At 42.1% G+C, this 17,205-nt stretch overlaps 1 protein-coding gene across 3 annotated transcripts; it reads left to right on the top strand.

Annotated features, from left to right (window-relative positions):
- Positions 1-6,709: 6,709 nt before the first annotated feature.
- On the top strand, positions 6,710-16,357 carry LOC125511520 (phenylalanine--tRNA ligase beta subunit, cytoplasmic-like). 3 transcript variants are annotated; one of them, XM_048676930.1, is made up of 20 exons: positions 6,710-6,950; positions 7,558-7,676; positions 7,790-7,845; positions 7,948-8,051; positions 9,023-9,152; positions 9,850-9,965; positions 10,063-10,129; positions 11,368-11,409; positions 11,564-11,605; positions 11,786-11,862; positions 12,090-12,216; positions 12,322-12,489; positions 12,775-12,900; positions 13,004-13,114; positions 13,225-13,359; positions 13,985-14,059; positions 15,445-15,552; positions 15,636-15,722; positions 15,811-15,897; positions 15,982-16,357. In XM_048676930.1, exons 2-20 carry the CDS (start codon positions 7,619-7,621, stop codon positions 16,048-16,050), a joined length of 1,785 nt encoding a protein of 594 aa, XP_048532887.1. In that variant the 5' UTR covers positions 6,710-6,950; positions 7,558-7,618; the 3' UTR covers positions 16,051-16,357. The 3 variants fall into 3 exon arrangements, with proteins under 3 accessions (XP_048532887.1, XP_048532877.1, XP_048532870.1); XM_048676920.1 differs by having other exon boundaries at positions 6,710-6,959; XM_048676913.1 differs by lacking the exon at positions 6,710-6,950 and having other exon boundaries at positions 7,492-7,676.
- The last annotated feature ends 848 nt before the right edge of the window (positions 16,358-17,205 follow it).

The raw sequence follows: 17,205 nt of genomic DNA, 5'->3' as shown, positions 1-17,205 counted from the left end.
GCCGGCGCCCCCCTCCCCCCTTGGCTCCTTTATATACTGAGGTAGAGGCACCCTAGAACACACAAGTTGATCCACGTGATCTATTCCTTAGCCGTGTGCGGGTGCCCCCAGCCACCATATCTCGATAATACTGTAGCGGAGTTTAGGCGAAGCCCTGCTGCCTGTAGTACATCAAGATCGTCACCACGCCGTCGTGCTGACGGAACTCTTCCCCGACACTTTGCTGGATCGGAGTCCGGGGATCGTCATCGAGCTGAACGTGTGCTCGAACTCGGAGGTGCCGTAGTTTCGGTGCTTGATCGGTTGGATCGTGAAGACGTACGACTACTTCCTCTACGTCGTGTCATCGCTTCCGCAGTCGGTCTGCGTTGGGTACGTAGACAACACTCTCCCCTCGTTGCTATGCATCACATGATCTTGCGTGTGCGTAGGAATTTTTTTTGAAATTACTACGAAACCCAACACCCTCTTGCTTCATGTGCTTAGTGATATGCTCCAAAACCCTCAACTACTTTCCCATATCCACATATGACCTAAACTCTAAGACAAACTCGGTCCTACCGATTTTTCCTATCCAGCGCCACCGAGTTTCACTTGTCATTAGCCACTGCCAAACCCTAGCAATTTGGTCCTACCGATAAGGATCTCGGTCCCACCGAGATGGGGTTGCAAACTCTCTGTTTCCCTTTCGTAACTTTTCGGTCCCACCGAAAGAGCGAATCGGTCCCACCGAGATTGCAATGTAAACTCAGTGTTTCCCCTTTGTAACTTTTCGGTCTCACCGAGTTCCACTCGGTCCCACCGAAAGAGCAAATCGGTCCCAACGAGTTTGCCTGACCAACTCTCTGGTTAGCTAATTACCAAATTCGGTCTCACCGAGTTTGTGTAATCGGTCTCACCGAGATTACGTTATGCCCAAACCCTAACCGAATCGGTCCTACCGAGTTGCATGTCAGTCCCACCGAAATTCCTAACGGTCACTAGGTTTACTACTTCGGTCAGACCGAGTTTATTTATTCGGTCCCACCGAGATTGGAAAACTGTGTAACGGTTGGATTTTGTGTGGAGGCTATATATACCCCTCCACCTCCTTCTCATTCGATGAGAGAGCCATCAGAACACACACACCATTCCTACTCATATGTTCTGAGAGAAAACCACCTACTCATGTGTTGAGACCAAGACATTCCATTCCTACCATATGAATCTTGATCTCTAGCCTTCCCAAGTTTCTTTCCACTCAAATCTTCTTTCCACCAAATTCAAATCCTATGAGAGAGAGTTGAGTGTTGGGGAGACTATCATTTGAAGCACAAGAGCAAGGAGTTCATTACCTACACACCATTTGTTACTTCTTGGAGAGTGGTGTCTCCTAGATTGGCTAGGTGTCACTTGGGATCCTCCGACAAGATTGTGGAGTTGAACCAAGGAGTTTGTAAGGGCAAGGAGATCGCCTACTTCGTGAAGATCTACCGCTAGTGAGGCAAGTCCTTCGTGGGCGATGGCCATGGTGGGATAGACAAGGTTGCTTCTTCGTGGACCCTTTGTGGGTGGTTGCTTCTTCGTGGACCCTTCGTGGGTGGAGCCCTTCGTGGACTCGCGCAACCGTTGCCCTTGGGTGGAGCCCTGTGTGGACTCGCGCAACCGTTACCCTTCGTGGGTTGAAGTCTCCATCAACGTGGATGTAGGATAGCACCACCTATCCGAACCACGGGAAAAACACCCGTGTCTCCAATAGCGTTTGAATTCTCCAAACCCTTCCCTTTATATTCTTGCAAGTTGCATGCTTTACTTTCCGCTGCCCATAAACTCTTTGCATGCTTGCTTGAATTGTGTGATGATTGCTTGACTTGTCCTAAAATAGCTAAAATCTGCCAAGAACTAAAATTGGGAAAAGGTTAAGTTTTTATTTGGTCAAGTAGTCTAATCACCCCCCTCTAGACATACTTTCGATCCTACATCCCATCACCTGTAGTTTTTACCTTCTCTTCAAATGGATCGGCTTGAAGCAGTCGATGCAAAAACTTTCTACCATCGGGACCAATCGGAATAGACTGGTCATCTCTTAGTGTCTCAACAAATTTCAATCGTCCTTTATCGATGGCCGATTTAACTATTTGACGAAACATGTTACAATCCTCAAAATTATGCTTGGACGAATCTTGCAACTTACAATACATTCGTCCCTGGACAGATGGCTCAACATGGTGATTAAGAATTCTAATATAATTATTCCTCAACAACAAATCAAAGATTTTATCACACATGTTTGAATTAAAGGTAAACCTTTTATTTTCTAGCCGATCTTGATGTGAGAACGGCTTTGGAATTAGCAAACGAATGGTTCAGATTTTGCACCACACCATTCGGCTATGCATTGTGTTTTGCACTCTATTTCTGATGTCTTTGGGTAAGATATTATACTAGCATCGGTTTTCTCAACAGAATTTAACCTTGGCTTTAAATTTCTAAAACGAAAATAGTTAGAACATACATGTCTCAATTGATACCAAGTGCAAGCCAAGTATGAAATAAGTAAAGCTACCCAAATAGATATGAACTTTAGATAAAGCAACATGGAAAGCTTTGGCTGTAATAATAAGTCACTATCAGTCTTTATAAATGGCGTAATGGGTTGACCGATATGCTCAATAACAACTTTATTGCTAGCAAGTAAATTACCCTTCTTCATTGGTCTTTCAAAATTACTTATGAGGATTTTTCTAATAGATGCATCAACAATAAAGTCCTAACCAAATCTGAAAATAGGTAAATTACTTGCTAAACATACCTCTTCAAATATGTTGGGAGAGCACGATAATGGTGTGACTTGAACAATATCTTGCTCCGCCTTTGGATGGTTCCCCAACGCCTGTTCATCATCTTTTTCTTGATTCCGTGCATCATTACATTGAAAAATTTTGTCGGCCGAACTTTGTTCGGCTACTTGTTCTTGTCCTTGAAGTTCATCAATTTCTCTGGCACGAAACTCATAGGGCAGGAAGTAGGTTCCATTAACTTTGGAAAAATCAAGTATGGGCGCTTTGCTATGCTTGCCATGCCCTTTCTCAATAATGCTTGCCTCTTTGCATTTGATGGATTCAGAATATATACTTCTTGATTCGGCTCTCTTAACCGAAACACTTTCATGTTCTGAATCATCTTTCTTTACATTGCTTCTACCAATTGGCAATGCTTCTTTCACTTGAGCCAATTCTGTTTCTTTTTGTTTCTGGCGGCGAGCGGCGAAATTGGCTTTAATCTTTTTCTCAATTTCAGCCCACTTCGGATACGATTGCCCCCCAATGCTTTTAGATTTTTTCGGCAATGGCACATGGGTGTTGCCGAAACTTTGCAATTGTGTAGGGGCTGTATAATATGATGTAGTATTAGGTGAAGGCATATGCATTGTTGTAAAACCATATTTTTGCTCGCCAATTTTATCAATTGGCAAAGATTCATCTTCTTGTAAAACTCTAGCTTTTATTGCAGCATAATCAGGAAACAACCCCTTTTCATATTGTTCAAGGCAAAGAGCACTAATCCTCTTGTTTTGTGCCAAGCTCTTTTTTAATGCAGCCACAACCGCTTCTGGAAGGGATTGCTCCGCAACGCTTTCAGATTCTTTCGGCAATGATTCGTGAGTGTTGCCGAAATTCTTGAATTGCGTAGAGTATGCATTATATGCTACAGTATTTGATGACGGCAAATGTGTTCCTGTAAATATTTTCACTTATTCGGCTGTGACCATGAAGATGCGGGGCCGAATTATGAACATCTACAGTTGCATAAGGTGCTGAAAAATTACTAACATGAGGTGTAGCATATGATGGTTGAGAGTAACTGGCCGAATAGCTAGTAGTAGAATGGCCAATTCTCTCATCCATTGGCAAGGTTGGATTCACATATTGCAAATCAGTTGCCGATGAATAAAAAGGTGAAACACTTTCTTGTATGCTATTGGAAATTTTAACATGAGGTGTTTCAAATTGATTAACCAAACCCATCATGTTACTCATCGGCATATGGATTTGTGGGGTTGCCGATGCATGAGAGTTTGGATACATATGTTGTACGTTGCTAAAATCATAAGAATTTGAAGCATGAAAATTGTTTTGCATCGGCCCTTGCGCATAATTAAATGCATGATTGATAAAACTAGGGCTAGCCGATACATTATGCTCATTAGGTGATCCAGCAACAACATATGAATTATTTGCATCTACAAAGGAGAATTCGGTATTCATATTACCTTTGTAGATTTCAGCAACTTGATGATGATCTCTTCGTAGCAAGAACGGGCCAGAGACCGTTCGAAACTTCGTCCCCAGCGGAGTCGCCAAAAAGTGTGTTGACACACGAACACGTCACGTGTACCCTCGACGCCGGGGGTGATGCATCGCAGCTCACGTCGAAGGAGACCCGACCGACAGCGCGATACGCAAGACAGTCAGCGGGCGCTTTTGAAGACCCGAAACCCCACACGCCCGGGAGGGACCCCGTCAGGGAGTGCGACGGCTATGGGCTGCCCTAGGTCGATTCGCTCGCCTCTAGAGTCTCGTGGATCGCTGCCCTCCAATGCGAAGAACAAACGAATAACGAGAAAGAAAGATACAAGGGTAGGGGATACAGATAGATGAACACAAAAGTGTAATAGGTTGATTAGTTCGATTGGCGTTGTTTCAATCGGCCGTCACCCCAACATATATAAGAGGCGGCTGGACTTCTCGTACAAGCAAAGAATTTATCTAGGCTTTCCTTACAAGAAAATTACATCAATTCACGTCCAAAACCCTAGTCAAATTTGGACTGGTTTATTCGAACTTTCCAAAACTGTTTGGTTTAAACTGGCTGCACCTTGCGGGTCTTTTTTGCGGTGGCAAACGATCTTGGATGAAAATAAGCCCAAAAGCAATCTTGACCGTTTTGACGAGACGAACAACTTTCATGTTGAAGGTTTTTTGATCAGAGATCATCTTGAGGGTCAGATCGGTCTCGCAACACAGGCTATTTCCTTGCGCTACCCGTCAGACATGTGTCTGGTGGGGCGCGCCACATCTCGCCTCGTGACAAGGCTGCACTCCGATTGCTCTAACTTTTGCATACGAACTCGGATTTGAACGATTTTTATATCAAAATCGATCGTTTCGACGAGACGAAGACAACCCGTGTAGATCATTTTTCCATCCGAGATCATCTGAATAACCTTTTGAGCCCATTTTCAACTTCTCGTTCGATTGACTATCACAGCCTCCAACTCGGCAAGTTTTCCATCCGAGTAAGCTTTCCACACCGGCAATGTTTCTACCCGGCAAGCTTTCACACCGGCAAGGTTTCACTCCGGCAAGGTTTGTACTCCGGCAACGGTTCCTTCCTGACAAAGTTTCTCCCCCGGCAAGATTTCACACCGGCAAGCTTCCACACCGGCAAGGTTTCACTCCGGCAAGGTTTGTACTCCGGCAAGGGTTTCTCCCCCGGCAAGATTTCACACCGGCAAGCTTCCACACCGGCGATCTTTTTGTGCCGGCAAGCTTTCCATGCCGGCAAGCCTTCACACCGGCAAGCTTTCATACCGGCAAGATTTTACCCTGGCAAGGTTTTCGCCCCGGCATGCTGCTTTATGATCGTGCCACTTTTGAGCATCAACAATTCCTAAATATAGGGTGTAGCACGGAAATTAAAGAACGCACATGAAGGGAAAATTTCACAAGTTTTGGGTGATATTACAACTGACTAATTGGCATGATAAAATAGAGGAGATTGCCTAACATAGGTAAATGTAATCAAATCCCTAAAAAATTTATCCAAACGAGTGATGCAACGCAATACACCTTATATTTTGGGTTTTTTCTCAAAAATCTATACACCTTATATTAAGGAACGGAGGAAGTATTATGATACCGTATATCATATTAAATGGTGTACTACTTTATTTCATATATGATAATTAATAAGACAATCTAATATAGTAACCTATGATACTATACATTACGAAAGTAGTATCATACACTAGTATCATATGCATACTGTCCATTACGCGTTCAGGTTTTGCTATCAAAAGACTAAATTCTCCTCATGCCGCAGTTTTTTATTTCATGGAGTGCATATACTACGGAGTTAGTACATTTTTCTGAGGGACTAGTGGTTGGGGCGCCACCCTGTGGCGCCGCTTGAGAGGAAGTTGTGCGCATATTTTTATTTTAAAAAATACATAGAGTCCTTGCCTCCGTCTAAAAACACATCTAAAAAAAAATCCTCACCTTTATCTAAAAAAGGAGTAAAAATAAAAAATTACCACAACCGCCTACCGACGAGTGCCACTTTGCATAACCCTCCATTTAAAAATACCAGAGGTCCTCATTTTTATCTAAAAAATACATTTAAAAAAATAATCCACACCTTCATCTAAAAAGAATTTCAAAAAATTTCTCACTGTGGCCAACCAGCTTGCGCCATGTGGCATAGTTGGTTGACCGCCCTTCACACGTAGCTTAATGGTTTTAATAATTGTCTAGTGTTGTAATTCAACGGCGGAGATGGGCCCCAGGCAGCCCAGGCCATGGCCTGGGGGCGTGAGGAAATTCCCCAGCCTAGAAAAAGAAGCTGGCCTGGGGTGCAGCCCACTCTCTCTAGCCCTTCTGCTGGGCCTTGGCCAGTCAGTCCAATAACAAATAGCGGACGAGGGGACTGAGCAAAGAGACGAAAGAAGAAAGGAGCCGTCTCGTGCCCGTCGAACCCTATCCATCCCGCCGCCCGCCGCCCGCCGCCCGCCGCCGCGTCCCGTGTCCGGTGTTTCGTTGACCTGCGCCCCTGCCCATGCGGCGAGCCCCATGCAGCAGCGAGCAGTCCCCTTCCATCTCCTTCTTGGCTGCTTCCCTTGCTGATCTGCAGGCTTGCTTCCCTTGCTGATCTGCAGTCCGGCATCCTTCGGCGTTCCGCCTCAGCAAAAGGTACAAAAGGTATCCCCTTCTAGCCATCTCAAGTTCTCAACTCAAGCTTAAATTCCACAGAAAATGTGGCCGTGGCCCTCGGCATTAATGCTTTGATAGATTGAAACATGATTTTAATTAATTCTTGTCGCCCTTAGTATTTTTTTGATCTCAATTGCCCTTAGTTTTGTAATTCCACAGAAAGGACCTGAAGGCCAATCTCCATTCGCTTTATCATGTGATATGCTAGTAATTGCTTTGTGTTTTCTACTCCCTCCGTAAACTAATATAAGAGCATTTAGAATACTAAAGTAGTGATCTAAACGCTCTTATATTAGTTTACAGAGGGAGTACTTATTAAATGGCTAGTGTAATCAAAATTAGGTAGCTATTCCAGTACTCAGAGACTTGCTGCTACTCATCACTCTTTATCGTTATTATTCTAAAACTGACTCCTAATGCAGCATCCATGTTAAGCCACGTCACGTTAAAAAGAATAGTCATTGCACGTGATAAAAAAAAGTGCGACCACTGCATGTGATAAAACCCTGAGCCCCGCGCCCACCTGTCTGTCCAAACCCCCTCTCAGCGCTTTCACCTCATCGGGCTCCCCCGCCGTTCTTGCTAGGTTACCAGGCTCGCGTGTCCCGCCGCCAGCAAGCAACACAGCGCCGCAGCCGTTGCTCGCGATGCCGACAATCAGCGTCGGCCGTGACCGCCTCTTCGCCGCACTCGGCAGGGTCTATAGTAAGCGCCCCCCCCCCCCCCCCCCCCCCCCCCCCACCCCGGCACATACTCCTTCCCTTAACCCGCCGCAAGAACACCTAACTAATATCGTTTCTTTGTTGTGGATGCTCCAGCGCAAGACGAATTCGAGACACTCTGCTTCGATTTTGGCATCGAACTCGACGACGTGGTGAGCTGCTCAGATCTGTGCCATTTTTCTCTCCTACTCGCATGCTTTGGTATTTGGGTGTTAATTTTGTTTGATGTGATTTGCTTCATTGGGTTTGTGTAGACAACAGAGAAGGCCATTATCCGGAAGGAGAAGCACCTGGAGGAAGATGTCGAAGCGGACGGTGATGACGAGGTCATCTACAAGATTGAGGTTGCTGCCAATAGGTAAGCGCATTTTGGTTTCGCCAGCTGAACTGCTCTGACTTGAGTTGCTATGGTGTGAGATATCTGTCCGTCTTCGGGTATCACTAGCTCAATTAGTCTGCATTGAGCTGCTAATTGTCAAATCAAATGTGTGTATGCATTGGTGTCACTGTAGCTGTAGTCATGTAACCCGTTTGCTTTCTTTTATTTGGGTGAGCAAATTTTGTTCTGCTATTCAGTTCAAAGTTTTTGGTGTTTATCGGTATCGTGCATGGCATGTGTCACTTAATTATTGGACTTTGCGGAGATTGACCTTGTTATCCGTACTAATGTCAGCTCAAGTCTAACCTGCATATATGGTGATTCTTTTGGTTTTGGCATCAAATTCGGAACCAACATCTGTAGGTTTTGTTCACTCTGATTTTTATTTAATTTGACATAAACTTTGGCTGCACCATCCCTATATATGATAGTAATTCTTGTTACTGGTAAGGTTTTAATGAGTAGTTTATTTTGTCTTGCTACTTTTGTATTTAATTCTATTCTCTTGTTCATTTTGGGTGTAGTAAGAAATTATTTGGTGCTGTGAGACACTTGTAGTATATTAACTTGCTTTCTTGTACATGTTTGATGTGAGATAATAATACTTCAAATAGTTAAACTTCCACACAGCACATTGTGTTCAACCACGAACTTTTGCTTTCTCAGCAAAAGAGAAAGAACTGCTTTCTTGTATATGTCTGATGTGACATAAGACTTCAAATTGTTGATCCTTCAAATAGTCTACACTGGTTTTATAGATGGGAGTATCACCTTATTAGTATTGCTGGCATCAAGTATGCACTGGAAATGTCTTGGTTAGCCTTATGCTTTAACGATATGTTTTCTTAGTTTACTAAGTTCAATTGGATGACTTGTTGGTTGTTAAAAAAACTACAAAGAATTAGCATAAGATTTCTTATGCAGTGTGATGTCCATTACAATGCATGCAGATATGATTTGTTATGTCTTGAAGGATTAGCAAGATCTCTTCGCATTTTCACTGGGAGTGAAGCAACCCCTACATTTAAAATTGCTTCAATCCCCCGTGGTTCAATGCTTCAGATGCATGTTAGACCGCAGGTAATGAGTTGAAGAAGGTTCATTTTCACCCTCATCTAGCTCTTTATTATACATAAGGTTAATGCATTTTACCCTTATAATTTCTTATGGCCATATTACGGCATATGCCAAATTTTCAATTAATATACTTGAAAAAATATGAGAAAAAACAGTAAGGCTGAGTATCTTCAGTGTTTTGCTAACTTCTGGGTAACGGTTCTGTATTAGCTGTGGATAAAATCGATAGACAGAGTCTAAGGGTTTGGTGTTCGTCTCAATTGGAAACTCTCTTGAACAACTTCATTGTTAATGCATATGCTGGATAAAAAACACATTTCAGAAAAGGAGAAATGACAATGTGAGTTAAATGAATGACAAAAAAGGGATTTGGAAAAAGAAAACAAAGGCGGACTTAATGCACTAGTTTAATTTTCTATACATATGTTTGTCATGCTTAATCCATGTGTGTCATAAATGTTCCGTTGTAGTCCTGACCATTAATATAACCGAAAGAGGAAATGCAATTCTTAGATGTTAACTTGCCCATGGTTTTGAGATTCTAGACGCTAGCAGCAGATGACATGCCAAGTAATGGATTACGTCATTTTTAAAATGTTGTCCTGTTTCTCTAGAAGGTAATGGATTATGTATGCACACATCTAGTATCTATTAAAGGAAAGTCAAAGCCTTGACCAGCTGATATTTATTTCTTTTGCAGACGTCACAAATTAGACCATATGTAGTTTGTGCTGTCCTAAGAGGAGTAACTTTTGATGAAGTCAGATACAACAGCTTCATTGATCTTCAAGACAAACTCCATCAAAATATTTGCCGGTATAACTTGTCTGGCTAGCAGTGGCGTGTTAGTTTGTTTTATGTGAGTTGAAGATCATCACCCTTAGTTAACTCACTGTACTGTGCTGGAGGACAGGAAGAGAACTCTTGTTGCTATTGGTACCCATGATTTGGACACTCTGCAAGGACCCTTCTCATACGAGGTAGATTTTTGACCTTGCTGCAATTAGCTACAGTTTTTTGATGCTCCTTATTAATTCCATCAAACATCCCAGAGAGCTTTGTATTTCCGTCAGGCACATCCTTGCTACTTCATTCTGTGTGTGTTCTGCATTTTTCTGTTCTTCTCTGTGGTTGGTTGGTGGGAGCCCATATTTCTGTTTGAGGATCATTGCTAAAGCTTTTTTTTAATGTTAGTTAAGTTTTTTAGGGATAGAGAAACGCAGGACATGTTGTGGTCCATTTAATTGATTTTGCACGCATCATGAAGCTGCGCATGTCAAGGCTATAGCTTATTGGCCCCAAAAGCTCCCTTTGGCTGCCTCAGGCCCTGTTTGGGGGAGATTCAGGTTTGTCTTGAGTTCACCAGAAGCAAAGTATACTTCTAAACAGGCTGTCTTCAAGTTGGAGCTTACTCTCAGCTTCTATTGATAAACTGGAGCTCCTTTTCACCAGCATTTTAGAGAAGCCATAATTTGGGGGAAACGTGGGCCCAAGGTGCCCCTGTTATTTGAACCTGTTATTTGAACCTATTGCATTATGGTCTGAAGCTTTGTAACACGAGCCCAAGGTGCTCCCCACTGTTTGGTGTTATTCCAGCCTATGAGTTCAATCGGTGCGGACTGCTGTTGATTCCGGGGAGGTTAACTGACAGTTGAAAGGTGGGGATTCGGGTCTAGTTAGTAAAATTTGAAGAGTAGCTCTCCCTGACCTGTGTGCAATCTCCTGATGCTATTGACTTCAGATGGAAATTTGGAGAATCGGTGTTAATTTTGGTGTAACTGGTGCATGAACCTTGGAACCATTGTGCATCCTAGGCATGGTTTCGTGTTCATAGTTGTTGTTGATGTACATGTTGAATAGTGGTGTTTGGATGTGACGTCCCCAATTACAGTGCACTATTTATGCTGTCCATATTCTTTGATAGCTTGGCTATTTGAAGTAAATACAAAGAAACACCATAGGTGCTGAGCTTTTCAAGTGTACCATAACTTGATATTATTTTTCTTTATGTTTCGAGATTTTTGTGGGAATTTTCCACCTTGCAAGCAATTCTTGACTATAGTATATATCTTCTTATGTGCCTCTTGCAGATAAGCTTTTTTCATTTTAATCAAAAATCAAAAATATTGTTTTTCCTTTATAGCTGATGATGCGACAATGCAAATGCCCCTGTTGATTCCTATCATCCTTTATTTGACATATTAATTAATCTTTTCAGGCTCTACCACCACAGGAAATCAATTTTATCCCATTAAAACAGGTAAATAACTCACCACTTTCAACCAGGTGATACATTATCCCCACTTTACACGTTACTGTTAGAGCATTTCTGCAGTCTTTTGTGCAGGTTTCTGGGAAAACAGAAGTTTTGACTTGCATTTCTTCTTTTCGTTTGCTTTGTTATATTGGTTCAGGAGCAAACGTCCAGAGCGGATGCATTGATGGATTTCTACAGAGTAAGTAGCCATGCCACAGGTTATAGTGCCTTGCTACACTTAATATTGCTACTTATGACCATGGGAACCAGGATTTTCTGAAGTTCTGCAGTTCTATACCCTTGATGCTTAGTTCTGATTTTCCTTAAATACGCTCTCTGTACATATTGGTCACCGATAGCTTACACTTTCTTTTGGCAGTCTGACATGAAGTTGAAGAAGTTTTTGCATATTATCGAGAATTCTCCAGTTTACCCAGTTATATATGATAGCAACAGGTAAACCAATTTCATGGTATTGTGGTTACATTTCTCAACTTGTTTTTGTTACAAGGCGTATAGTCTGGTTATAAAAGGCAAGACACATGTTTGGTTGCCAGTTCAATACTTAGCTTAAATTGTTTGTACCAGGACTGTTCTGGTACTTATTCTGGGTCCTTGGTACAAACAAGCAATTTATCGAATGCACTGTACAAACAAGCAAGCTGACACTCTAATACTTGCAGAACTTTATTATCGTTACCTCCTATCATCAATGGTGCACATTCTGCTATCACCCTGAAGACAAGGAATGTGTTTATCGAATGCACTGCTACAGACCTTACAAAAGCAAATATTGTTCTGAATACAATGGTAGGTGTGATGTAATGCTTGCTATCTTTTAGATTGGAAATGTGCTGTCCTTTTGGATGAAGATTAGATTTATTTTGTTGATGCACCTGCTACCTATGTGTCTAGGTCGCAATGTTTTCGGAGTACTGTGAAAATAAGTTTGAAGTGGAACCAGTTGAAGTGGTATCTCATGATGGAAGCACAGCCATTTATCCTGATCTTTCATGTTATAAAATGGAAGTTTCGCTCTCTGATATTGTTGGACCCATTGGAATCTCCCTAGATGAGACGCAGGTATATTTTATTGAAGCCTGAAAAATCATCGAGTTCAGCATATCATTTCGCTGGAAACCATGGACCTCATATCTGGATAAATAGTTCAAATAAGTGATAGATTTTGATCTTTACTGTAGAACAGCTGGTTTTTCTGATGCAAATTGCAATGTTCTACCTGTATGCAAAATTAAATTAAACAAATATTTTTTATAATCAAGTCAATGTTTTCTGCTTGAGTTCTTTGAATTTAAGTTCGCAGCTTTGATTAAGTGTGGTGATACGACTGAGTATTTGAAAGTTCAGGTTATCTCCCTTCTGAACAAAATGCAATTGCAAGCGGAACTTTGTTCATCAAATGGGGAGCCTTGTATTTCGGTGTCTGTCCCTCCTACAAGAAGTGATGTTCTGCATGCTCGTGATCTAGTAGAGGTAACATATGCAATTCCCTACCTATCGAAGGTTCTTTTTTTATAGTTATTATCTAGAATTGGTTGATAGTTTCTGGTTTGATTTTCATTTTCATTCCATACAGGATGTTGCTATAGCTTATGGGTACAACAATGTGCCAAAATCAAAACCAAAGTCTATGACAATTGGTGGAAGGCAACCACTGAACCGTTTCTCTGATAAAATTCGTGCTGAGGTATGTGCTTAAAATATTCAGTACCTTGTAGCAATCCTTCAGTGGTGTTCCATATTCATATGCATATGTTCACTCGATATTTTACTGGGAGAAAAATGTTTGTGGGGCAGGTTGCAAGAGCTGGTTATATGGAGGTGCTCACATTTGTTTTGACTTCACACGAAGAGAACTTTGACATGCTAAACAGGACAGACAATGGAAATAAAGCAGTCATTATTGCAAACCCCCGTACTTCTGAATTTGAGGTGAATTGCTCAAGTACTAAAGGGTGTCTTTATGATTGGATCTTTCATTTATTTGTTACAGCCGTTTGCAGTAGAAAAATGTCTGTCATTCTTTTGTTAATTGCATGTTAATCAGCGAGCAGTGTAAGCGTCCGTTCATTGAGGCCTGGCCTTCTATGCTTGGTATCTTTATTAGCTTCGTTTTTGAGAATAGTTGTAGATAATTACATATGCGTACAAGTAAAATCAATAATGCATGCACAACTAGTCAACTACCACCAGGTGCTGCATTATCTACTGATTAAAGTTGATGAAATGCTATGGTTCTGTCTTTTTGATTAATTAGTATAATCATGAATGCATGGACAACTACTCTCTGGTGCCGCATTATTTACTGATTGAAGTTGATGAAATGTTATGGTTCTGTCTTTCTGATTAATACCTTTTGGATGCTCTTATAGTTATACATATTGTCATCATACTCCTGGTATATGTGGTCATTCATATTTAGCTGTCTTCACTTACCTACTGCAAAATAAATCAATACATTTTGTTTCTAATGTAAGATCTTGAAATATAATTATACAATTCACATGTGCTTATTCCAGTACGCAATGTATGTTTTGTTTTGCTTGTGATCTTGCAGGTTGTAAGAAGTAGTCTGATGTCATGTTTGTTGAAAACGCTGAAGCATAATATAGACCATCCAAGACCCATAAAGGTACTTTATGTAAACAAACAATCGTATTCATCAGCTTAGTGTTAGCAGTGTTACTGAGGTACCCTTCATGTGGCTAATGTGCATATACTCCCTTTTTTATATAATAACAACATTCTAATTATTGGCTGACAAGCACACTCCAAGTCTCCAACCCAACCGGGTTCTCTCTTTCCCTAGCTCGTTGAGAGTCGTCTTCTGCTCCCTCGCTCCTTCCCTTTTCTTCTCCACCGGCGGTGCCGGTTGGAGCAAGGTTGGGATTGGATGCGGGGCTTCTTCTGTAGATAGTAGGCTTAGATTTATGTTGTTCGGCCTTGTGCTGTGGTCTGGCTTCATGCCGTTGGGAGTCTGCCTTCAGATCTCGCGAGCAGAATCCGGTGGCCGTTGTCGTCGTCCTCTGCAGCGTCTTCATCATGGAGGCAAAGGGATGGCGGCGGATCTGGCGAATCCCCTCTCAATAAGCTCGCAGTGGCACTTGGAGACGCCGCTGTGGTGCTCCTCCCCTTCCCTCTCTGCCGTCATGTGGCGGCCGGGGTAGCGGTGGAGAATCGCAGCAAGTTCAGCTCCAACAGTGCCTCTCCTCGTCGGATCTATATCTCTTGCGAGGATGGGGTCCGTCCCTGCTCTCGAGGAGGTTCTCCAGCTTCTCCTTTCTTTGCATGTTCCTTCAGCAGATGAGAAGCGGCGGAGTTGATGCAGATGGGGATGACGCTCGTCACCAACGGTGGTCTTGGAGAGGCTACGGCGCCTACGGTGGCCAGCCGGTCCTGCCAGCAATCCGGTGCATCCTATGGCCGAAGGGCGGCCCTTTTCAATCCTCCCGGCTAAGTTGCCACAAGGGAGGCACTACAACTATAGTGCAGATTCCATGGCATACAACCTATAGCTCTAATACCATGTTGATGATAATTAACTTGATATTAGTAGGAGGCCAAAGCCAACATATATACATGTACGAGAGGATGCCAAAAGGCTAGAATACAAAAGGCCAAAGATCATCATCAATATAACTCTAACAGAGGGGTCGTCGGACCAAGTGGTCTCGTCCCCGGCGCGGTTGTTAAGGACCCGATTGCATTTTACTTTCGTCTTCTGGGGTCCTCCTTGCATAAGTCAGGGATCTGGTTGTAATCTGTATTTTTCTTTGGGTCCTGCTGCTAGATGCTCTGTACCACCGCTGAAATATTAATGATGCATCTGGGGCCTTCGAGCCCCTACCAGTGTTCATTTTTTATTTATTTATCGGCTGATACATAATATTGGTTTGTAATAATTATGTTTTTTAATACACGTTATCATGATTTTCTAAAAGAAACGCTTTAGAGTTGCTTATGTTGCTAATAACCAATTGGCCATAGTATATTTTTTCAGCATTGTTATGTGTGCAGATTTTTGAAGTTGGTGATGTAGTGTCATTGGATACTTCACGTGATGTTGGTGCCTCTAATAATCGCCGGCTTGCAGCTTTGTACTGTAATAGTAATTCTGGATTTGAGGTAAATAAGCAATTACTTTTGTGCAGGAGTAATATTTAAAGTGCTTTGTTCTTGGCCTTGGCTAATTGTTATCAATTACCCAGGAAATTATGGGTTTGGTGGATAGGATTGTCAAAATCGTGAGAGCTCCACACATAAATTTCGGCCAGACTTACTATGTTCCTTCAAGTGTAAGCATTTGAAATTCTCGATACATTTGGGCACATCCAACGTTCCTTTGGTTGTTATGAACATCTGTACTGATGTCTTGTCTTGTAGGAACCCGAGTTCTTTACTAAAAGACAATGCAAAATTGTTATGAGTGATGGAAAGCAGGTTGGCTACTTAGGAATTGTCCATGCTGAGGTAATTTTTTTTATCATGTGCAAAAAAAAAGCCATGGAATGATGATCTGTGAACAGTTAATTTGACCTAGTCTGTTATATGCAGGTGCTAAGAAAATTTGGCATTCTGGACCCCTGCACCTTCGTTGAGATTGACATTGAGGCTCTTTTGTAGCTGCCATGTATATGAATCAGGGGATTCGCCTGTTGGTTTTGTTCACCTGAGTACCTGACAGTTTGGCAGGCGTGTGGTATCTCAACACAACAGGACCCCCATTTTAGTTTGGACACTACATGCTCAATTGTAGTAGCTCACATTGGTGCTTGCATGTTTGAGTTGGAAAAGGAAGAAGTATCATGATACTGTAGATGCCTCAGCTTTTTGTGAGTGAAAGATGTGCCTTACTTTGTTTCCGTTTTGATACAATTATACAGCACCATTTTGGCACACATGTTTCTATGAAATATGCCAGTTATTAATATTGTGAAGAGTTTGATGGTGGAAAGGCAATCACTTAGTTCATGAATCCCTTCCGAACCATGTTTGACATGATGCTTAAGTAAATTTAGCGTTCAGCGTCTTTTTCACAAAAACCTGACAATTCAGTTCTGTTAGTCGAACAAACCCTGACCTGCCCACTTCTTTTCCCAGCTTGCGGCTGAACTCTGCTGTCTACTTCTCCTGATATCTGTTTGCGTTGTTTTCTGAATGGACCAATTGTAGGCGCTTTGCCTTCAGCTGCAGAGTTTTTCTTTCTTTTTTTCTTATTACTAGCAAAAGAGCATGTGTGTTGCAACGGGTTATGCATAATCTAGTCACTGATGCTTCACTACGGAGCAAAAACCGGACTTCAAGCCCCCTCTTGTGTCGGTCATGGATGTTGCTGAGTCAAGCCACTGTGACAAAATAAGATGGTGACTTAAACTGTTCATTGAGGCCCTTGTGTCATCTTCCTGAAAAGTGGGAGGACGACTCTGCTTGTGGCTAGAATTTCCTTCTTTTAATACGTCCATATATATTACATGTTAATGTCACCAATCTCACGCTTGCAATGAATCATATATAATTGCATATATCATGCATTAGTAATAAATTAAGAAGAAAAAATGATGCCAACATGCAAAAATAGTAATCTAACCTTTCATCGAATGGTTTAGACAGACCTATGTTAGCATGGCGATGCTGGTTTTGATACCAGATATTAGCGTCTAACTCGGACTAGCCCACCCACATTCTGAACGTTTATGCGTACATGGACCAGTATTCAGCAGAAAGCATACTCCATTCCAAAAGTTCAGACTGAAAGAAGGATGGATACTCTCCCTTATA

This window comes from Triticum urartu, chromosome 1, assembly GCF_003073215.2.
Source record: "Triticum urartu cultivar G1812 chromosome 1, Tu2.1, whole genome shotgun sequence".
Classification (NCBI taxonomy): domain Eukaryota; kingdom Viridiplantae; phylum Streptophyta; class Magnoliopsida; order Poales; family Poaceae; genus Triticum; species Triticum urartu.
Note: the sequence above shows the minus strand (reverse complement) of the source record. Positions and strands in the feature narration are given on the sequence as shown.

Coding starts and splice junctions, on each gene's coding strand:
- LOC125511520 (XM_048676930.1), top strand. CDS start 7,619: ATGCCGACAATCAGCGTCGGCCGTGACCGCCTCTTCGCCGCACTCGGC. Junction 7,677..7,789: donor CGCACTCGGCAGGGTCTATA/GTAAGCGCCCCC, acceptor TGGATGCTCCAG/CGCAAGACGAATTCGAGACA. Junction 11,606..11,785: donor CATTGATGGATTTCTACAGA/GTAAGTAGCCAT, acceptor TTCTTTTGGCAG/TCTGACATGAAGTTGAAGAA.